Below are 18,549 nucleotides of genomic sequence, written 5' to 3'. Positions count from 1 at the left end.
ACAATCGGACAAAGGAAATGGTAGAAGATAAATGAGTATTGGAGGGAAGAAACATGTTGGTTGTCTCGCAACCTAAATTCATGAATACACCAACTCTCCCTTTCAAAATTTTTAATTGCGTTCATTCTCAAGCATGTTAAAATTTGAGGCTAGAAACTATCGGCTTTTTTACTCGATCTTAAGGTACGGGATTGACGGGGAGTTTTCGCGCCGGATTGACATGGAATAGCTGACAACGGTTTAACAGCGTCACAGCAATCTCATCGGAGGTATCGTCTGTTACGCCAAGACTTGCCCCCATGGGCAAACTCGACGAGATATCGCCGTCCAAACTGCTTGAGGATTTTCCCTCGCTTTTCCCTACGCTTTGATGGCAAACTCTGGACGAAGACTGGAGATCCAATTGAAATCTCGTCCAAAGCACAAGAAGGTCTATCGTAATGGACTTTCCAGGATTGTCCAACGTCCATATGCTTCGAGTCTGCCTCATGCGCAAAGAGGGATGATGATGACGTGAGTCGCAGAAGCTCTTCATATGCGGGAATTCGAGAACGGATAGGACGGCCGAACACTCTCTGTGCGGGCGATAATCCGTCGCTCAGAGGAGTATTTCTGAACTCTAAGAGAGCCTCAGTGAATTCATCAGAATGTAAATCTCCTCCACTTTTGGCCAACTTGTGTTTGATGGACTTAACCATCACTTCGGCATGGCCGTTACTTTGAGGATAATACGGTGATGACGACTTCCATCTCTTCAAGAATGCCCCAAACGGTTTTGACGCAAATTGTGGGCCGATGTCGCTCCGTAAAGCATTCGGAACGCCAAACAAAGCGAAGAACTAAGAAAAATCCCTCATGATTGAAGAGGAGCTCGGAGAAGAGGAATACTTGGCAACCAAAGGATATCCATAAAGCCTGTCACTATAAAGCAAATACTCGTGTTTCCCGTACGAGAACAAGTCGGCGGTGGCCACTTGAAAAGGGCGATTGGGAATCGATTCCTGTAGTAAGGGCTCTGGTAGGTGAGACGGACGAAAGTACATGCACTGAGCGCAAACGGCAACGGTATTGGCAATGTCCGAGGTGTAACCGGGCCAATAGATAATTTGTCGGGCTCGCCTCTTTGTCTTCTCAACACCTTGGTGACTGGAGTGAAGTCGTTCCAAAATGATTTTCATAGCGGAGGGAGGGACGACAATTCGCTTTCCTCTGAGGACAAGTCCCTCTTCCAAGGAAAGTTCCCATTCAATCTTCTTGAATAAAGATACATATCCCGAATTGTTGGTTTTAATCGAACCAGACTGAACCGCTGATTGGAGATCCAAATATTCAAGATCGTTTTTGGCGTAATTGAACATCTCATCCATGATTAGATCTGGATATTCAGTCTTGATCATTCCCACGAGGTTTGAAGAAACCTCATCTTCATCTGAACCGTGGGGTTTAGAAACCAGTGCGCGTGAAAGTGCATCAGGAATGGAATGCTGAACTCCCCGTTTCCAAACCACCTCGAAATTATAACCCAAAAGACGTGTCCAGTAATTCAAAACTGTTGGGTTTTCGATCTCGCCCAACGTTTGTCGGTTAAAGATCGGGATCAGGGGTTTATGGTTGGTGACCACCCGAAAATTGATGCCGGCCAAGTATAGATGGCAATTCTGGATGGCCCAATATATAGCAAGGGGCTCCAATTCGATCATTGCATAACAAGTTTCACAATCCTTCAAGAATCTGGAGCCACACTGAATGAGTTTGGGCATATCGCCTTCCATCTGGATGAGTGAAAACCCAGACCCAATCGCGAGGCGTCAGTTAACAGGAGGGTTTCCAACTGGGCGTCATACATGTCCAGCATTGGGGGTGAGATTAATGCGTTTTTGGTGATTTCGAAAACTTCCTTGTCCTCCGGCAGCCATTTATAAACGTTCTTTGTTTTCAGAAGTTCTCGGAAGGGGGAAGTAAACGAAGCAAGATTGGGAAGGAATTTGCCTAATTGGTTTATCAATCCCAAGAAGGGGCGAAGATCCGTCAAGGTAGTGGGTTCAGGAAAATTCTGGATTGCTTGTACCTTACTTGGATCCGGTTTAATACAGCCCGGAGTAATGTGGTAACCCACAAAATCAATCGAGGGTGCGACAAGGACACTCTTCTTGGAATTGACCGTAAGGCCGTGCATAACACATCTTTCTAGGATGTCACTCACTTTTCGAACGAGTTGGGACAACGACATGGCTCAACAGGCCATATCATCCACAACTTTTTGGATATCCAATCCCGCCATTGCCACATCTCCACGATACGAGTATGAATCACCAGTGGAGACAAATCCCATGGGCGACCGTAGAAATTTGAATTTGCCAAAGGGGGTCAAGAAGGTCGTTAAATGCTGTGACTCTTCAGCAAGAGGCATCTGCCAAAAGCCCTTGACAAGATCGAGTTTTGTGAAATATTTCTGGTCCTGCGTGAAACCAGAAATCGCCTCGGATGGCGTTTTAGTGGGATGGATACTCCTCTTGACTTGGGAATTCAATCTCTTCAAATCCACGCCAATTTGGACATCGNGCCAAATCAAAGATGAACTTCGGTTACAGTTCCATCTACTTTATTCAATTGCTCTACATAAAAATGACACTCTACCAATCAGCTGTCTTGCTCGGGTAACGAAAGAGGGGGTAATTGCTGGGGCCATGGAAGAGGGAAAACATACATGGACAGAAAATGGTTTGATCCTACTTTTTGATGAGGGTGATTCTTGTCCAACGGAGATCCACGGCGATGACGTCGGTTCGATTGGATTGAAGGTCCAGAATCGAATTGACGGAGTATAACTCAGAAGTTGCACTTGTACTCAGCTCCAGAGACTTTTCAACTCGTCTATGCTGGCTCACTGATGTATGCTATGCACTTCCCCAGGTCCTCTTGACTCTGCACGGCTTCCTGGGTCCCGACTCCAAGCGTTGACTTTCACTGCTCTTATTCAAAAATGGATCGACTCAACCTCCAGCACGTCTATCAAAATGTTCTCAATTCAAATACCAGCAAGAGCTTCACGATGGGAGTTGCTATCACTTGCAATGTTCAATGGTCCCTTGTTCGAGAGGTTCAAATTGTGGCTCTGCTCTCCTCGAGCACGAAGATGTGACTTATCTCCTCGAGATCCAAAAGGTGCCTCTGCTCTCCTCGAGCGAAAAATTTTATTGTGGTTTTGGTTAAATTTCCCGTACCACGTCGGTTTCCGCCTCTTCTTTATGGAGGCTAAAATGGGTTGTCCCAGGGCCCTTGGTGGACGGCGACGGTTTCTTCTGTAAAACTGTTGCACACAAAACATTGGACCGGAACTGCGTCCCAACAGGACATTCAGGAAGAACAGTCATTTGCCGTCAGGGGGCCGACATTTTGGTAACATCGATCCTTGAGGATGAGCTTGCTTATTTAGATCCTCCTCCCCCTTCTCAAAATGATCACGAGAATATCGTTTTTGATGACCGAGGATTTCCTGTTCCTCCTCCCTTCCAACATGTATCCGACATTCCTCACCCATGGTTGTAGCTGGGCTGACCAGCCCCTCGGGTACTGGAGCTTTTCCTTGGTGATAGGAACGATGTAAAGATTGATTCACCCTGAATCACAAAGCTCTTTAATACAACCGGTTCCTGTGAGAATGTACATTTATGATTAAGGGCTGGAGGAGCTACTTGTGATGGATCACGACGTCTTTACGAGCATTAGGGTGGCATTTGGTCGACATCTGACCGACAAACGGACTACATGATGGGCAATCCAACAACTTTGGGATTTTCCCAAGATAATAACATATGTTATCTTAATATTTTGATAAAACCCGTTCCGGGAACAATCATTCATCCTGCACATCATTTATCCATATCATATTAGGATGATGTACTCGATTGTGGACGGAACACCATTCAGTGGCCTCATCACCGACGGGACAAATAATGTTCTGTTTGACCATATCTACAAGACTTTGCTCCGTTTTGGTATGATAAGCAAATGGGATTTGTCGGGCGACATGCATGGAAAATGGCTTTGCATCTTCTTTTAGGTGAATAACCATTGGGTCCCCAACAACAGGACCAATCATGGGACGAAGAGTCTCGGACTCGAAAGCTTGAGCATAGACAGACTTCAACTTCGCATCAATCCTATTGGAAACTTCAGGAGTCAACTTCAAAGGCAACGTGGAAATCCATGAATCTCTGGTTTTCCATAAGAGTTGTGACAAGTTACGATCAATAATCCTCTTACTCAAGAGCAAAGAGGCAACCTTGGCCTTCGGAAGTGGAAAATTTTCATCAATAATTGTCAATGCCATGCAGGCTTTCAAGCTCAAAAATGCGTCCTGCAAGCCATGACAGACAACCATAGGGATCTCACGAGCATAGATTCCATTGATGTTCAGATCGGCAAAGAACATACCTTCTTGACGAACCGATTTCCCATCAAGACCAATGATTTGCTCAACAAAGTCCGATGAAAGGGTCACAATCTTGTTCAATCCGGCATTATGAAAAACGACTGAACCCATGACAGAAATGTCGGCGCCGGTATCCGCGCAAAACGTGATTTTGACTAGATTCCTCACCTTGTGATTAGAAGGAGTTACCTCAATATCAAGCTCATTTGATGTCTTTGAAATATAATCCGAGGATGCAACTCTCAACTTCACTGACCCAACACGTGAACGTGGAGAAACATAACGTTTGGTCTCGGTTGATTTGCACACGCCCTTGGACTTGCAAACCCTGTCCCAATGACGTTTTTGATGGCACGAGTGACAACGACTTTGATGAGTGGGGCATTTGCCCTTGGCATGAGTGGAAAATCTACAATCTTCGCAGGGTGAAACTTGCGTTGAAGATCGATTCTTTTGAGATTTATACGTTGATTTGGTCCGAGTTACATTAATGTGGGAAGATGAAGACAAAGACATGCCTTTGGCACCTCGCCTAGAAGTCTCTAACTCCAATATATGTTGACGAGCCTCATCAAAAGTTTTAGGATCTCGTTCCATTACTTTTGCCTTGTCTGACTCACTTGTCATGGCTTGGAGGAGAAGAGCGATCAGCAATCTATCCGGAGTGATCCGAGCCAAATCTGCAAATTCAGCCATCTCCCAAATCACGTTACACAAACTCGTATAATCCTGACCGTCATGTTGACGCACCTGCAACAGGTCTCGCATGTCCAGATGAACGCTTCTCAAGCTCCTCAGATAGTCTCGAATCATAGATATGATATCATTAACACCACGACCTGTGTCAGGTTTAATCCCAAGTGAGTGATGAATAATCTGTAAAAATCAACAAAAAAAAAACAATTGGACAACTCAATTAAAGTGGCATAATTATTCCATAACGGACACCACTGTAGGAAAGATCGCAAATTGGTATCCTCCTCCAACATCGGAGGACGCTTGATATTCAGCTTTGGAAGACTGGGGCTGGGGGCCGCATTTTGCCCGCGCAAGGAATTTCTCGAACCGCTGCTATTGGCATCGCGATCATAATCTTGTCGGATTCCTCGAACTTTCAGTTTCGCCCTATCAAACGTATCTTCATGAATGTCCAACTCCTTGTCCGCATCATTTTCATCTGCTGCGGGATGGCAAACTACCTTGGCTTCCGCATCTCGATATTGATTTAATTTTGTCTCCCATGACCGAATCTTAGATTCCAGAAAAAATGGATCCTCGCCTTCAGTAAATGATTCAAGTGCGTCAAGTGCAGCTCGCTTTGCCCTCGTTGTCAATCCCTTAAGACCTTTTCGAAATGCCTTAACATTCAAAACCTCTTCTCGACTAGACATATTGTACAATTATGGCACGATGTAATAGTTTACGTAATTGTACTCAACCGAAAAATATGTGCGATAAAGATTTCGTTGTAGATCGTTGCCACGGGCTTGAATTTCGTTGAAATGCCACGACGGAATGCCACGGAATGAAATCGAAAAACAGGGAGATCAAAAGGCGCAAGCAACCAGATTATTGGGGTAACTTGGGGCAAAATTACCATCCACAGATCCAAACCAACCAGGGATGTAGGGGAAATCAGTGACGGGGAAACGAAATGGGGTCCAACCAATCCAAGCCCTTAACCAGTGGGTGTGGGACCTCAATTGCAAGTCGGTTACGTCTCCACAGTCACTTGGTAACCGACTGCGCCACGGAATGATGTGTTCTAATCAGTGAATGCACTTAATATTTAAGAACTTTACTATCAACATGGGGATGGTCTGTCTCGCAGGACGGACAAGAAGCGAATGAAATCGGAGAGTAATAGGACATAGGAAGGAAATGGTAGAAAATAAATGAGTATTGGAGGGAAGAAACATGTTGGTTGTCTCGCAACCTAAATTCATGAATACACCACCAACCTAGCGAAATCACCTTTTATCTTCTCGTCGGTCCCCAGGGAGTACGTTCCTCCTTTGTTTAACTGATCTACAGCTAATTCTCATTCACACGCGCTGGTTTCCCCCTTTGGCTCTCTTGGGTCTGTCTTCTTCTTCTTTTACTTTTTTTCACCTTTTATCTTCCTCTCGCTCAATTCTGACGGTTTTTCCCTTGAAACTGAAGGAGGCTTCAAGAATATATATTCAATCAGGATCCCTCTAATAGCCTTACTCTCAATAACCATGGAAGCTTTGTTGAAGGGACTTTCTGAAGGGGCTAGGAATTGTCTTGAGCTGGTTTTGGATGGGAAAACTACGTCCTCTACCAATAAGCCTTTCATTATGGAAGCTTTGATAGCTTGGGTTGGTCACACCCAGCCACTACTTGACTGTGGATGAACCAGTAAAGTGTAGGCAAAAGGGACACAGGCACTGGCACTCTTGATTTGACAGAAATACCCCTTGCAGTCAAAGAGGTCACAGCGGTCAGAAAGAGTGAGAGCATAGTAGAGACTGCTATCGAAATTTGCCATGTCCATAAACGACAGAGATGCAAAAAGGCAGGCAAAGGATGCAAACTGGCTCACCCAGAATGGTGTCCCAAACTTAGAGAGTTTGGCCTTCTCAAATTCAATGAGAAGGGCTGTTCCAAGCAGGGGTGTAGCTTTTTTCACCCATTTATGTGCATGAGATCTTTGAGGCACAAGGTATTCCTCAATTTCAAATGCACAAAGGCTCATCTCAGGGGCATTAGGAGGAAGAGACAGTAAGCAGTTGTCTCAACCTGATTGTCAAGTCTCTCAACAGACTTACCCCACCCCTTTCCTCTCTCCTTCGCTTTTTCCCTCCCCTTGTTCCCCTCCCTCTCCTACAATCTCACCTTCAATTCCTTTAACCTCTCTTCTGCCCAAACTTTGTAGCCCTAAGCCCCCCCCTGTTCGCCATGAGCCCCACGCATCTCTTAGATCGTATGCTCAGGTGGCGGCGGCCAGAGTTCCTTCTCCCTCTTCTCCTCCCCTTTTACTCTCTCCTCAAAGGTTCTCTTATCCTCCACCTAAGATGAGTTTTGTCCAAAAGCAGGATTTTTTAAGATTAGAGAGCCTAGTCAAAGATTTGATAGCTCTAGACCATCGAAGGGCTATCTGCCCATAAAAGGGCTATCTGCCCATAAAAGGGCTTTATTTGAATGTGCATTGTCTTATTTCCAAAAAAGACAGCACAAAGATCAAGGCTCGACCATTACTCAAAAGCCGGAGTGTTCTAGAGTAAGATCGGCCAAAAAGGTCGGTCTGGCTAGGTTCAAGTTCAAAGATGAACATTGGCCGTTGATTAAAGAAAGGTTAGAGGAGCTTGATCTCAATTCAATGCTGAAAAATTAATCGTCCATAGATGTAGCCTTAGACAAAATGATTCTAGTTTTTGAGGACGTCTGTTCCACTCTCGCAATCTCTGAATTTGTTGCGCAAGGTGCGGCAGAGTCTAAAATTCCGAAGTATAGGACGCAATTGTTTAAAAGGAGTTGCAAATTAGCAAAAACGCTTCAGAGCACTTTGAATCCGATATTTGTGGCTAGCCTTCAAAGAAAGTTGGATTTAATCCAAGGTAGAATTAAGGCCTCCATTGAGACAGATCAGTTGAACAAGGAAAGTAGAGTTGTTCAAGAGGTGAGGTCGAATCCGAAGGCGTTTTTCTCTTATGCAAACTCTAAGAGAAAGATCAAACACCCTGAAGGGCCCTTTGAGGTCGATGGGGAAGCCATAGACAATGTAGGGGATATGGCCAACATACTTGGAGATCAGTTCTCTAGCGTGTTTTCAACTCCACTGAGTTTAGGAGCTACAGTCCATTGCTCTGGAGATGAGCCTGTTGAGATTGACAAGAATCCAGGCTAGTTAAAACAATGAAGTCCAACTCTCTTCTTTCTCGGGCTCCTTCATTGTTCAATTTACTGCCCTCCAATCCATCCCCCCCCCTACACACACATGCATGTTTTCATTTTTTTTCTCATCAAAATTAGAGATTTTGAGATTTTGTTTTCTTTTGTTGACAAAAGCCTTCCCAAATCTAGCCAAGACATTGGTTTGAATTCAAACAAGTCAAGGTAAACGGAGTAAAATGCAGAAAGAAATATTATCATTCACAGACGCAAACTCAAAACAGCAATAGTTCTATAAGATGAAACGAATTGTCTTGGACGTTTCCATTCTCTTTTTTCTCCAAAATGACAACTCGTCCATGTATTGCTCTGCTGCAAGATATCCCGCTGAGGTAACCCGTGGCATGAATGAAGGGGTACTCTCCGCACAGTTTGTACGGAGTGTTATTCAGCATTTGTCCCACAGTTGGGGCAACGTCTCCAATCCACACTGTCAAAACCCAGCTTCTTTCGCTACAGCAATCAGCCCCCCCCAAAAGAGGAGACGACTCACGTGATGGACACTGCCCAAATCCACCGCAAACCAATGTCTTCTCAGTGCTGAAGATTTATCGGTATGCCACATGTTTGCATTAATGACTCCATCAACTATCCAAGGGCCTTGATCATACCCAAAGTTTGCGGAACTGGGAACAGTTGCTTTATTGAGAGCCAAATTGTTGCCTAGGTATTGACAATAGAACTGAGTTTTGATTATGGAGTTGGCCACGGATTCATAAGTCTTAGTAGACCGATTGACCACAAAAAAGCGGTTGTCCCAACTGACATATTTAGGGTGAGATGGGTCCACAATATTGGTCCCCGCTCGTCCAGATTGCTGAACCAGATGGGGTTGATTGGGATTAAGGCCAACCTCTCGAACCAATAACGTAAACCGACTAGAGATTGAATCGCCCACCAAAGTACTCATCCTATCGATGAAGTCGACAGAATCCACAAGGGTAAAAGCCCTCCATAACCCAAACATTTCAATTGGGCAGCTTCAAGGCTCATGTGCAAGGTCACAAGCTTTAGAAATACTAATTCGTTGGTCAATTGTAGTGGTTAGTCATCTACGGCTGAAATTGCTTGGACATCAATGTCTGATGCCAATGCTTTATGAGAACGGATGATGGCCAAGTTTTCCGAAGATGATTCAAATTCCTCCTCTATGGTCCAAATTTTATTTATTAAGTATGCATAGGGTCTGATGTTACAAATCAGTTCACAATTGTTCGTCGCCTCGTTGGTCAGAAATCAGTGACCTTGACATGCCTTGTTGGCTTCACACATGGAATGGCAAACCAAGTTGGAAAGGACTGTTAAAGCTTTTGACATTTTCATAGTCTCAAGGACCGTAATATAAAATAGATAACAAGCAAGAAACCTTGGTTTTGAGCCATCTTAACCCAAACCTGGTGATTACTTTACTGATAGTAGTGCTCGGATTCCTTCAAATAAATTTTCATGAACAATGAGAAGCTAGAAAGCACCTTTTTTGATTAACAGCGTAAACATAATGTCTCACTAACGCAACGATTTTCGAGTGAGGCATAAATGGATGAATGTTTATTATCAAGTTGCATTAGCACTTTTTGATTAGTGTTTGTGACAGGTATCGGTATATAGTGTCATATTTTTGACGAGAGTGGTTATCTTTCTGTTAAATTTATTGAGGGATTGGCATGACTTGATGGCGGGATCCAAATGGTTTCACAGTTCCGCTCCTTGTTTCATGAAGATTGCAGGATTTCCAAACATGAAGGTGTCTTTTCTGGTTGTGGCCCTTGTTTCCCTATTATTCGACACGTTTGCTCGGGTATTCTTAATGGTTTCGAAGAGTCCCTCCAAACCTCCCCAAACCGAACGGTGGGCTTTCCACATTGCAGCCAAAGTCGCCTTGACGGCATTTTTGTTCAATGACCAAAATAAACGATCTTTCGTGCACTTCCTTTACCGAAATCTTATCCACGAGCTTCACTCCAAGTAATTCACGGAGAATCTTGTTCCATAGATTTTGCAGTTGTGTGCTTGGTAGCCAGATTCGTATTTCTTTCCCCCGACGTGTCCGTAGGTTGAGAAAAATAGTGGCAGAAGATATCGAATTTGAGACAAGACCAGAAAGTCGACTGCATGCTTCAAACTAGAGCGCGAGATTTTAGAAAAGGTAATTTTAATAACCCAAGCCCTCTCTTCAGTTGTCCCAGCTAACCTCTTAATATCGGTTATCCATTTCTAATCCCTGTGGAGGTGGATTCCAAGCACCTTGCATTCAGGCTGGTCTGTAACTGTATGACCATCCACCACGGGATGGGAACCACGGGTATGGGTACGTTTGTTGTCTTCTTTCCCTCCATCAGCATTAGTGTTGTCTTCGATGGGTTTGCTGTCCAAGTGTTTGCCGCCCTGAATTTCCAATACACCATTGGCGACAATTTCCAATTTCATGGTCAGTTCTTTTGGGGTCTTCGCGTTAATCACCACCATCGAATCATCCGCGAAACTAATTAGTCCATCCCGATACTCCACATCAATCCAGAAGGGAAGATCAGCGACAAATATATAAGATAAATGTGGAGACAGGACGGATCCTTGAGGCGGACCACACCGAATCTCTCGGAATGAGGATAAGTGGTCCTCCACTTCCACTGTTTGAGTTCGTCCCTCTGAAAATGACCATAGCTATTTTGTTGCTCTCCAGCCAAAGCCATAGATAGAACTCCATTTTTTATGAGAATGGACCAATCAATAGTGGCAAAGGCAGCAGACTAATCGAGTTGTAGCGGTCCTACGGATTCTTTGTCTGCTGTTCGGGAGGCCTCACTTAAGATAGAGACTAAGGCACTGAAGGGTGATCGGTCTTCTCTAAAATCATGTCGAACTTTTGGAAGTATCCTCGCAATTTGGAGGTATTCCATGATCTGAGAATAAACATGTTTTTCCACAATTTTCGACAAAGGTGGCAGAATAGATACTGGACGATAATTATCCGTAAGTGACTTGTCCCCTCCTTTATGAATCGGAGCCACTCGGGCCTTTTTCCAGTTTTTTGGGGAAAACTCCACTAGCCAAAGATTGGTTCACAGGATAAATACGAGGTTCCGCTACATCGTTTTACCCCATTTTTAGTGTTTTACTGTTTATGCTATCTGAGTAGGTGGTAGGTTTGGCTTTGAAGGATGCAATGGCTTTTATTACGTCCCGTCTATTCACTGCTGGTCTGAAGGTGAAGCCGTCCAGAATGCGATTACGGTCAGGGCATTGTGTCTAGTCATGCTGCTAGGGCAAAAAAACTTTAAAGAGTGCCCTCCATGATCAGATTATCGACGCTTCTGATGGTTCTGAAAATAGCAATTGATATACAGGGTTTTCTGATTTGCTCATTTCAAGATTCTTTTATCTATAGATGTTTTTATTTTACTTTCGGAAAGTTTATAAGACTGCATTTGAAGACCCAGACCGTTTTGTAGTTAAATATCATTTGAACAAACAAAACGTTCTGGCATCAAATTGATGATGGCACTGAGAATATCACTTCGTTGTCATATTTAAAACCATTAGATGCATTACGTTCAGGTGAGATATTGATCCAAGCCCTTGAAATAGCAGGGGATCTTCTTTCCAAGGTGAGTTCACTTCATTGACATCCTTCACGTAGTACGTATCACTTCACCCGGGATCCTTCCATATACTGGTTTGAAGTAAACCTGAGATTCCGCTGGCATCAGAGATCCGACATAGGATTTATAAAGGCATCAAAGCCGGGCACAAGTGACCATGTCAAGGAACCAAAAGTGAAGAAAAAAGACCGTTTTGTTGCTTGCAATTCTCCAAAACCTTTAATGGATAAGATCCCTCTTCCCTTATCTCCTAAATTGACTACGCCTCAAATACTATTGAAAGTAGCTTCAGCTCGGTCCTGCAGTTTCTTCCATTCTGTATCTCCAGACGATAGTAGAACAGTGTAGCCTACTGCTTCCGTATCAATGCCTCCTACAACGATAATGGAGCTTGCATCAACTTGAACAACGGCGTGGTAAGCACGAGCTGGAGCCAAGCTTGATCCATTAATCCACTGAAACAAGAGGTTTAGCATCCCAATTTCCTCAGCGAGAGCCCTTTTCCAAAAATACCAGCAACATCACACAGTTAAAAATCTTCATGGGAGAGGTCGAAAAAAAATCCTTTCACCCACGGCTGCAAGGAAAGTGGTCAGAATGGTTCGGAAAGATACAAAAGTGACATCAAAGACTATCCTCAAGAGCTTGGAGGACGAGGGCAACAAGATTTTAAGATCAACGCTGAAGGCAATTCCTCATCGTATTGGGTCTCGTGGATGCCGACCCCGTAGAACACCTTTACTCAAAAAGAGACAGAGACCGTTTGACCTTTGCTAAGGACCATGTTGACAAGGGCGAGGCATTCTGGTCTTCATGCTTGTGGAGCGACGAGACCAAGATTGAACTCTTTGGACATCGTGACAAGGCATTTGTCTGGCAGGAGACAAGAAATTTCAAGCAACAAGCTTAATTAGATGTGGTGTGTAATGAGAAATGAAAGATACTCTAGCAAAAATAGAGTGCACAAAAAATTATGCATAAAAATTTGCCTCAAAATGACGATACAGCCGTAATGAGGCGACGTTATGAGCGGGGCCAATTCATATAAAAAACTCTAAGAATGAATCGGGACTTTCAAAAATCGACCATGTAAGCGAATTGACGCTATGAACGGACACGATGTAAGCGGGTTCCATTGTAGCACCATCAAAAAAAGCGCCATTGCGGTCAGATTGTCGTATACACCTTTAAGCCACAAATGTACTACCTCTAAACTGCACGCAGCTTAAAGCCCTCAGGCTTTAGGTCCCGTAGTTTCTTTTCCTTTGAGGTAAACTGAAGCGAGCCACGTTGGACTGAATGCATGTAGCCCTTCCTTTGTAGTTAATATGGCCATGGAAGGCTTGTGATGAAATCTTCTCCATCTCGTTGAAAGGTCTGGAAGCCTCCACAACTCCATTCGTAGTAACAATATGAGCCTGATTTGAAAGGCGTTATCGGGTGAACGAATTCTACGAATATCAAAGCAAATGAAAGCAAATTAAAACAATTAAGGAAATTCGGGAACAGAGGAAAGCGCCATTATTCTAGCTAATGCATATTCATGGCATCAGGTTATTGGCTTGGATATAGAGATTTATCCTGGGAATTGTGGATCCTTTAAGTTGGTCGTATTGGTCAATTATTGAATCTTATAAAACTGACAAATATCCAATTTATAATGTCAGTGACATTTTGTAACATAAACTGCTCGGTTTAGCTCTAGTTCCATCGGCAACCAACATCGTGTTTTTCCTACATCAATCTGACAAGAGCGTCCAATGAGGAACACCGTAGATCCCTTCTTGTTATTAATTTTGATATTCATCCATCCCCTTCAAGCCAATAATGCTTGCCTTCATTGGGTTAAAATTTCTTCCCTGTACAATTGGACGGCTGAGATTTCCTCCAAAGACCCCGTTCTTCTCATGGATCATTCTCAATTGAATCCCCAATATCACCGGGCTCTCAGAGTCTCTTGTTTGTATGGCACCATCTTGGAATCGAATGGAACTGAGCTTCAAGGCTTTCTAACAAGTTTTCAAAACCTTAAAATCGCTTCGAAGTCCTTTGTGGAAATCCATACTAACCTCTCGAACAACAGGATTCCGTTCCTGAACAATATTCATCGCAGTTTCAACATCATCCTTGGTGATCGAATCCATCTTCCACCATCTCTACAAATAAGACCCATATCTGTGACTTTATTTAACCTATGGCCTCGTCATTATTCCACTCCAACTGGTTCAAGGGGGATAGATCTTTCATTGGTGCAAGCCTTGGCCAAGAATCTCAAATTCTCCTTCAAGTTTTTGCCGGTCGCTTTGAGCATTAACCCTAAAACTCTGCCCAATGGAACAACTGTGGGAATCATTCCAGACGTAAGTTGAAACAAGGATGTGTCCAGAGTTGGCCTCTGGCGGCATTAGGGAGAATTAGCAAGGTGTTTCTTATTCTGCGATTTGTCTTTCTTAGGACAAAAGCTCTGTTTCAATGCGAATAGTTCACTCAGATTATAGGTTGACACAACATTTAGGCTTTCAAGTTCTGTAGATATTGCGTTGGATATTTTACTTGGGCCTATTGATTACCTTACATGGATAAATGTTATTGAATGCAAAATTGCTCAAAAGCACCCGAAATTTTAAAAATAGTTCTGGATAAGCAAAGTAATAATTATGTATTCCTGGTTATTGTCTATGTTGACTGAAATATTGAGAGTAGAAGAATGATGGGCAAATAGACTAGCCCAAAATTAAATTGATGCCAAAAAATTGAGATGTGCCCTTTTTAGTTTTGCAAGATTTCCATTTCGAAAATAATTGTTGGTCCTGATAATTACTAAGTCTGAAGGTTTTTATCGCATTTTGAACTAGAGTAGAAATCAATGAGCCCTGTTGACTGAGCAAGTATTGGATTTCGTCTCTACATATTCATCAGATATTCAGCACATCCAGAAAAGCAATAACCAATTGTCAAATTTCTTCAATATCAGCTAGACGTGAAAATGAATTGGAAAGTCCAGGGCTGCTTATTTCTAATGAGTCGAGAACTGTTTCAACAAACAGCTGCAAGTAGTTTTGTTGGCGTTATGTATGGGTTTTGGGATCTTATTTGCAATATTTTCCATTAGGGAAGGGTTTAAAAAGAATTAATTGACATTTGATTTCCTTATTACAGTATTTTGTACAGTCATATTTTTGAACATTTCTGATGGGATAGAACAAATTTTTCCGCTCTGTGAGGTAGGGCACATTTATTTCGAAAAAAATTGTAATCCCAGTTCTTCTCAAATTATTGTAGAATGTTTTTGTAAACACAATTTTTGACACATACAAACCGGGTTGTGCTTTGGAAAATTCTAGCTCACGTCGGCTACTCAGTTCTGAAATGTACCTCAAAGTCTTGTTTTATGAACTTTTTCGTGATTTTGAAAGATCCAAGTTTCTTACAGTTGTGGGGACCTTGTGAGGGACCATAACTCCTCATCATATATAGATCTTAACTGAGATTCTGTTTAGTTGAGACATAAAAGACCAGTTACAACAGGAAAAAAATCCAGAGCTGTTTTATGTCCAACGAATGAATCGCCAATTTGATTCCGACCTTCAGCGTCCTTTCGATTGTTCTCTTCTTCATAATTGCATTAGAACCCAACTTGGCTTTGGCAAAGTGCTACTTTTGAATGTAATTCTTCTCAATAGGTTCAAAATGGCGTGGCAGACATTGCCATCTGTCAACTGGCCCTTACTCATAACCGATATCAGATGGTGGATTATGCACCCATTCTGTCCGAGCACGATGTGGCTTTGGTGGGTCCGGTGGCCAAACCCAAGAGTGCATATGAGGCTTTGATCTTACCCTTTGACCACTGGATCTGGGTCTGTCTTGGGATTTCATTGGTCGGATCTTTTCTAATATTGGCATCTTTCAAGATTTACTTGAATCCCGATAAAAGTGTCTCAACCAACATCTACGAGTCCTTCTGTCTGGCCATTGTCCCACTGATTCAAGAGAGCATTCCATTCCACCACTTTCAAGTCAACGGATTTGGATCCATGTACTGTTTCCTTTTCTTATGGATGGCAATGGGGCTTCTTTTAGCATTGGCCTACAAATCCACTTTATTAGCCACCATGACCATGGTCAATTTCAACGGTGTGATCGACACTCCTGAGGAAGTCCTGAAAACCAACCTCCCCGTTTATGTTCTCTCCCAGTCATTGATGGAAACCGCACTCCTGGAATCTCCTCGGCAGATTTATCGGGACATCTATGACAATAATATCACCCCTTTTGGAACGGCTCTTCCTCTTGGGATGACCCCGCCGGATATGACCGATAATGTGGACAAGGGCAAGGCATTCATGGTGTCCACCAGAACCACCATGATGAGACAGACCAAATACGTCACGTTTCCGGAATCGATTTTCATTGGGCCCACATCTTGGGTGGGTCAAAAGGGGAGCAGATTCTTAGATATGATCTCGGATCCGATCATGAGACTTCAATCCAGCGGCATAGTTGACAAGTGGTTTCAAGATGAACTTCATATCGTTTTAAGGGGTCGAGATAATGAGCGAATTCAGGCTAGACATCAACCGATTAATATGAGTCATATGACGCCGCCGTTTCTTCTTTTAGTGGTCACTTTGATCATATGTATCTTTCTTTTTTTGGCTGAAACCTTTTGCCGTCGTCTCAAAACTTGGGTCAACAAAAGCCATTTACACAGAATGAAAGATTAAAGAAACCATAATCTGCATATTCGTCGGCATCTGGGGAATTGTTGTTTCATATCCTGTTTGCTTTTGACTAAAGATAAACGTGAAAGCTAAAGGCATTCAAAATTTTGTTCCATGTATTAGAAGGAGAAAATAACATGTGTAAAGCAAAATAATCGATTTGGTACGGTTGATCCCATGTCTGTTGTGGTAGGAACCTAAGGTTTACTTATTGTTACAACTATAAGTAGGAAATACATAGATGATATTGAAACTAACCCTGTGCAATGTCGGAGGTATTAGGTGATAATTAACACCTAGGGCCTGCGTCCGTATGAGAGCAATGGTGAGAGGTTGCCTCAGTTCATGAGGCTGCCATTCCGTAAATTTGCGATACGATAATAGTCCTCGTTTTTTCTTGCTTTGTCTACATGGTGTTTTGTTTGGTATGATATTGATGCAGGGCTTCCCACTCGTCTGGTCACCGATCTTGATACATCTTGGTTTTTTTTACAGAGTGCGTGATTGGGCGGTGCGAGGAGTGTGCTTTGAAAGTTTGTGGCTCTTTTTTGGCCATTGACTCTTTGCCTTTCGTAATGCAGGTTCTAGTTCTTCAGGTCGCCAGTTTTTTCTTAACGGTCCCTTGAACGGGTCGTCCTCCTTTTGTTCCTTCTCGCGCTCTGAGCTACGAGTTTCTGGGTGGTCCTCTAACAATGTTGGCCGGGTCTCCTTGTTGTACATAGGTGATGTCGGGCGGGGTCTTAGTGTTTATCCTGACTTTGTTGATTGGTCTTTGGGATTTGGTTCGACCTATGGTAATGTCCCTGGGGGGGAATGGGGGTGATTGTGATGGTGTTGGGGTTGTTGGTGTCCCAGCTGTCGATTGCCAATGGTGGTGTGCCTTTGCGGCGGTTGAAACGATGATGAGAGCATGGGTGGTGTCACTTTGGGGTGGTCGAGGGCCATAGTCCGCAATTCTAATTATCGCAGGCTTGAGGTGGTCTGCGTGCATGCCCATGTTCGTTGACAATTGGCAGCCAATCAAATCGCTCTAATTTGATGACGTATACTCAACCTCGCGGGTCTCTGCATCCAGGGTCCCTAAGGGTACCTACCTTGAGGTGATGCCAATAATCTCCGTAAACAAGGCGGCCGTCCAGGAATAGTTTGCTATAGTCCTCAATGCTGCCATGCAATTTGTACTAGTCGCCAGTGAAAGCGCTATGATGGTAAAATGAAACGCACTTGTCCTTTGGATTTCGGCATACGTATACCACTAAAATGATGCAAAAGCAGAAAAATAACTGCTCTTTTGAAAAACTGCATAGTAAAAAAAACTCAATAATAAAAGTAAACGTTACAACGCAGAGTACAAATATCATTCTTCTCTGACAAAACCGGTAATAGTTATGTTGCAGTAAACATCAGTGTTTAAATATTCCCATCAAGTGTCATCAAATCAGCAATGCCATTCTTATTTACATGACACTTCAGAGTTTTCGTACTTTTAGTCATATCTTGAGCTTTCCATATTCTTTCTTTCTAATTTAACATTTGAAAACTCAACAATTGAACTACTAGTAGCACCATGCCAACTCATCAAAGCAATTATTTTTACTTTAATAGATATAATGAATTATTTCCTTACACCTACCAATGGTAACCAATAGTACCAATGGTACCATGGTAGCTGAGTGGTCTAATGTACTGGATAGAGGTGCGGCATAGTTCCCCGAAGGGCGTGGATCCGAATCCCGCCAACAATGCTACTTGAAATAGGATCTATACCCTCACATCAGACATTGGAAGGCAAATCTTAAATGACACTCATATCTGAAAAACAATTCAAGGTTAGCAGCCGTAGCGTATGGGGTGAGCCCCCGCTCTCCCATTCATT

At 43.1% G+C, this 18,549-nt stretch overlaps 1 protein-coding gene across 1 annotated transcript; it reads left to right on the top strand.

The window, feature by feature from the left end:
- The first annotated feature begins 13,704 nt into the window (after nt 1-13,704).
- On the top strand, nt 13,705-16,902 carry LOC131891734 (glutamate receptor ionotropic, delta-1-like). The gene is made up of 2 exons (XM_059241371.1): nt 13,705-14,309; nt 15,633-16,902. The coding sequence occupies exons 1-2, from the start codon at nt 13,710-13,712 to the stop codon at nt 16,674-16,676; spliced, it is 1,644 nt and encodes a 547-aa protein (XP_059097354.1). The 5' UTR covers nt 13,705-13,709; the 3' UTR covers nt 16,677-16,902.
- The last annotated feature ends 1,647 nt before the right edge of the window (nt 16,903-18,549 follow it).

Source organism: Tigriopus californicus, chromosome 12 (genome assembly GCF_007210705.1).
Source record: "Tigriopus californicus strain San Diego chromosome 12, Tcal_SD_v2.1, whole genome shotgun sequence".
NCBI lineage: Eukaryota > Metazoa > Arthropoda > Copepoda > Harpacticoida > Harpacticidae > Tigriopus > Tigriopus californicus.
The sequence above is the reverse complement of the archived record's forward strand: the minus strand, read 5'-3'. Positions and strand labels throughout refer to the sequence as shown.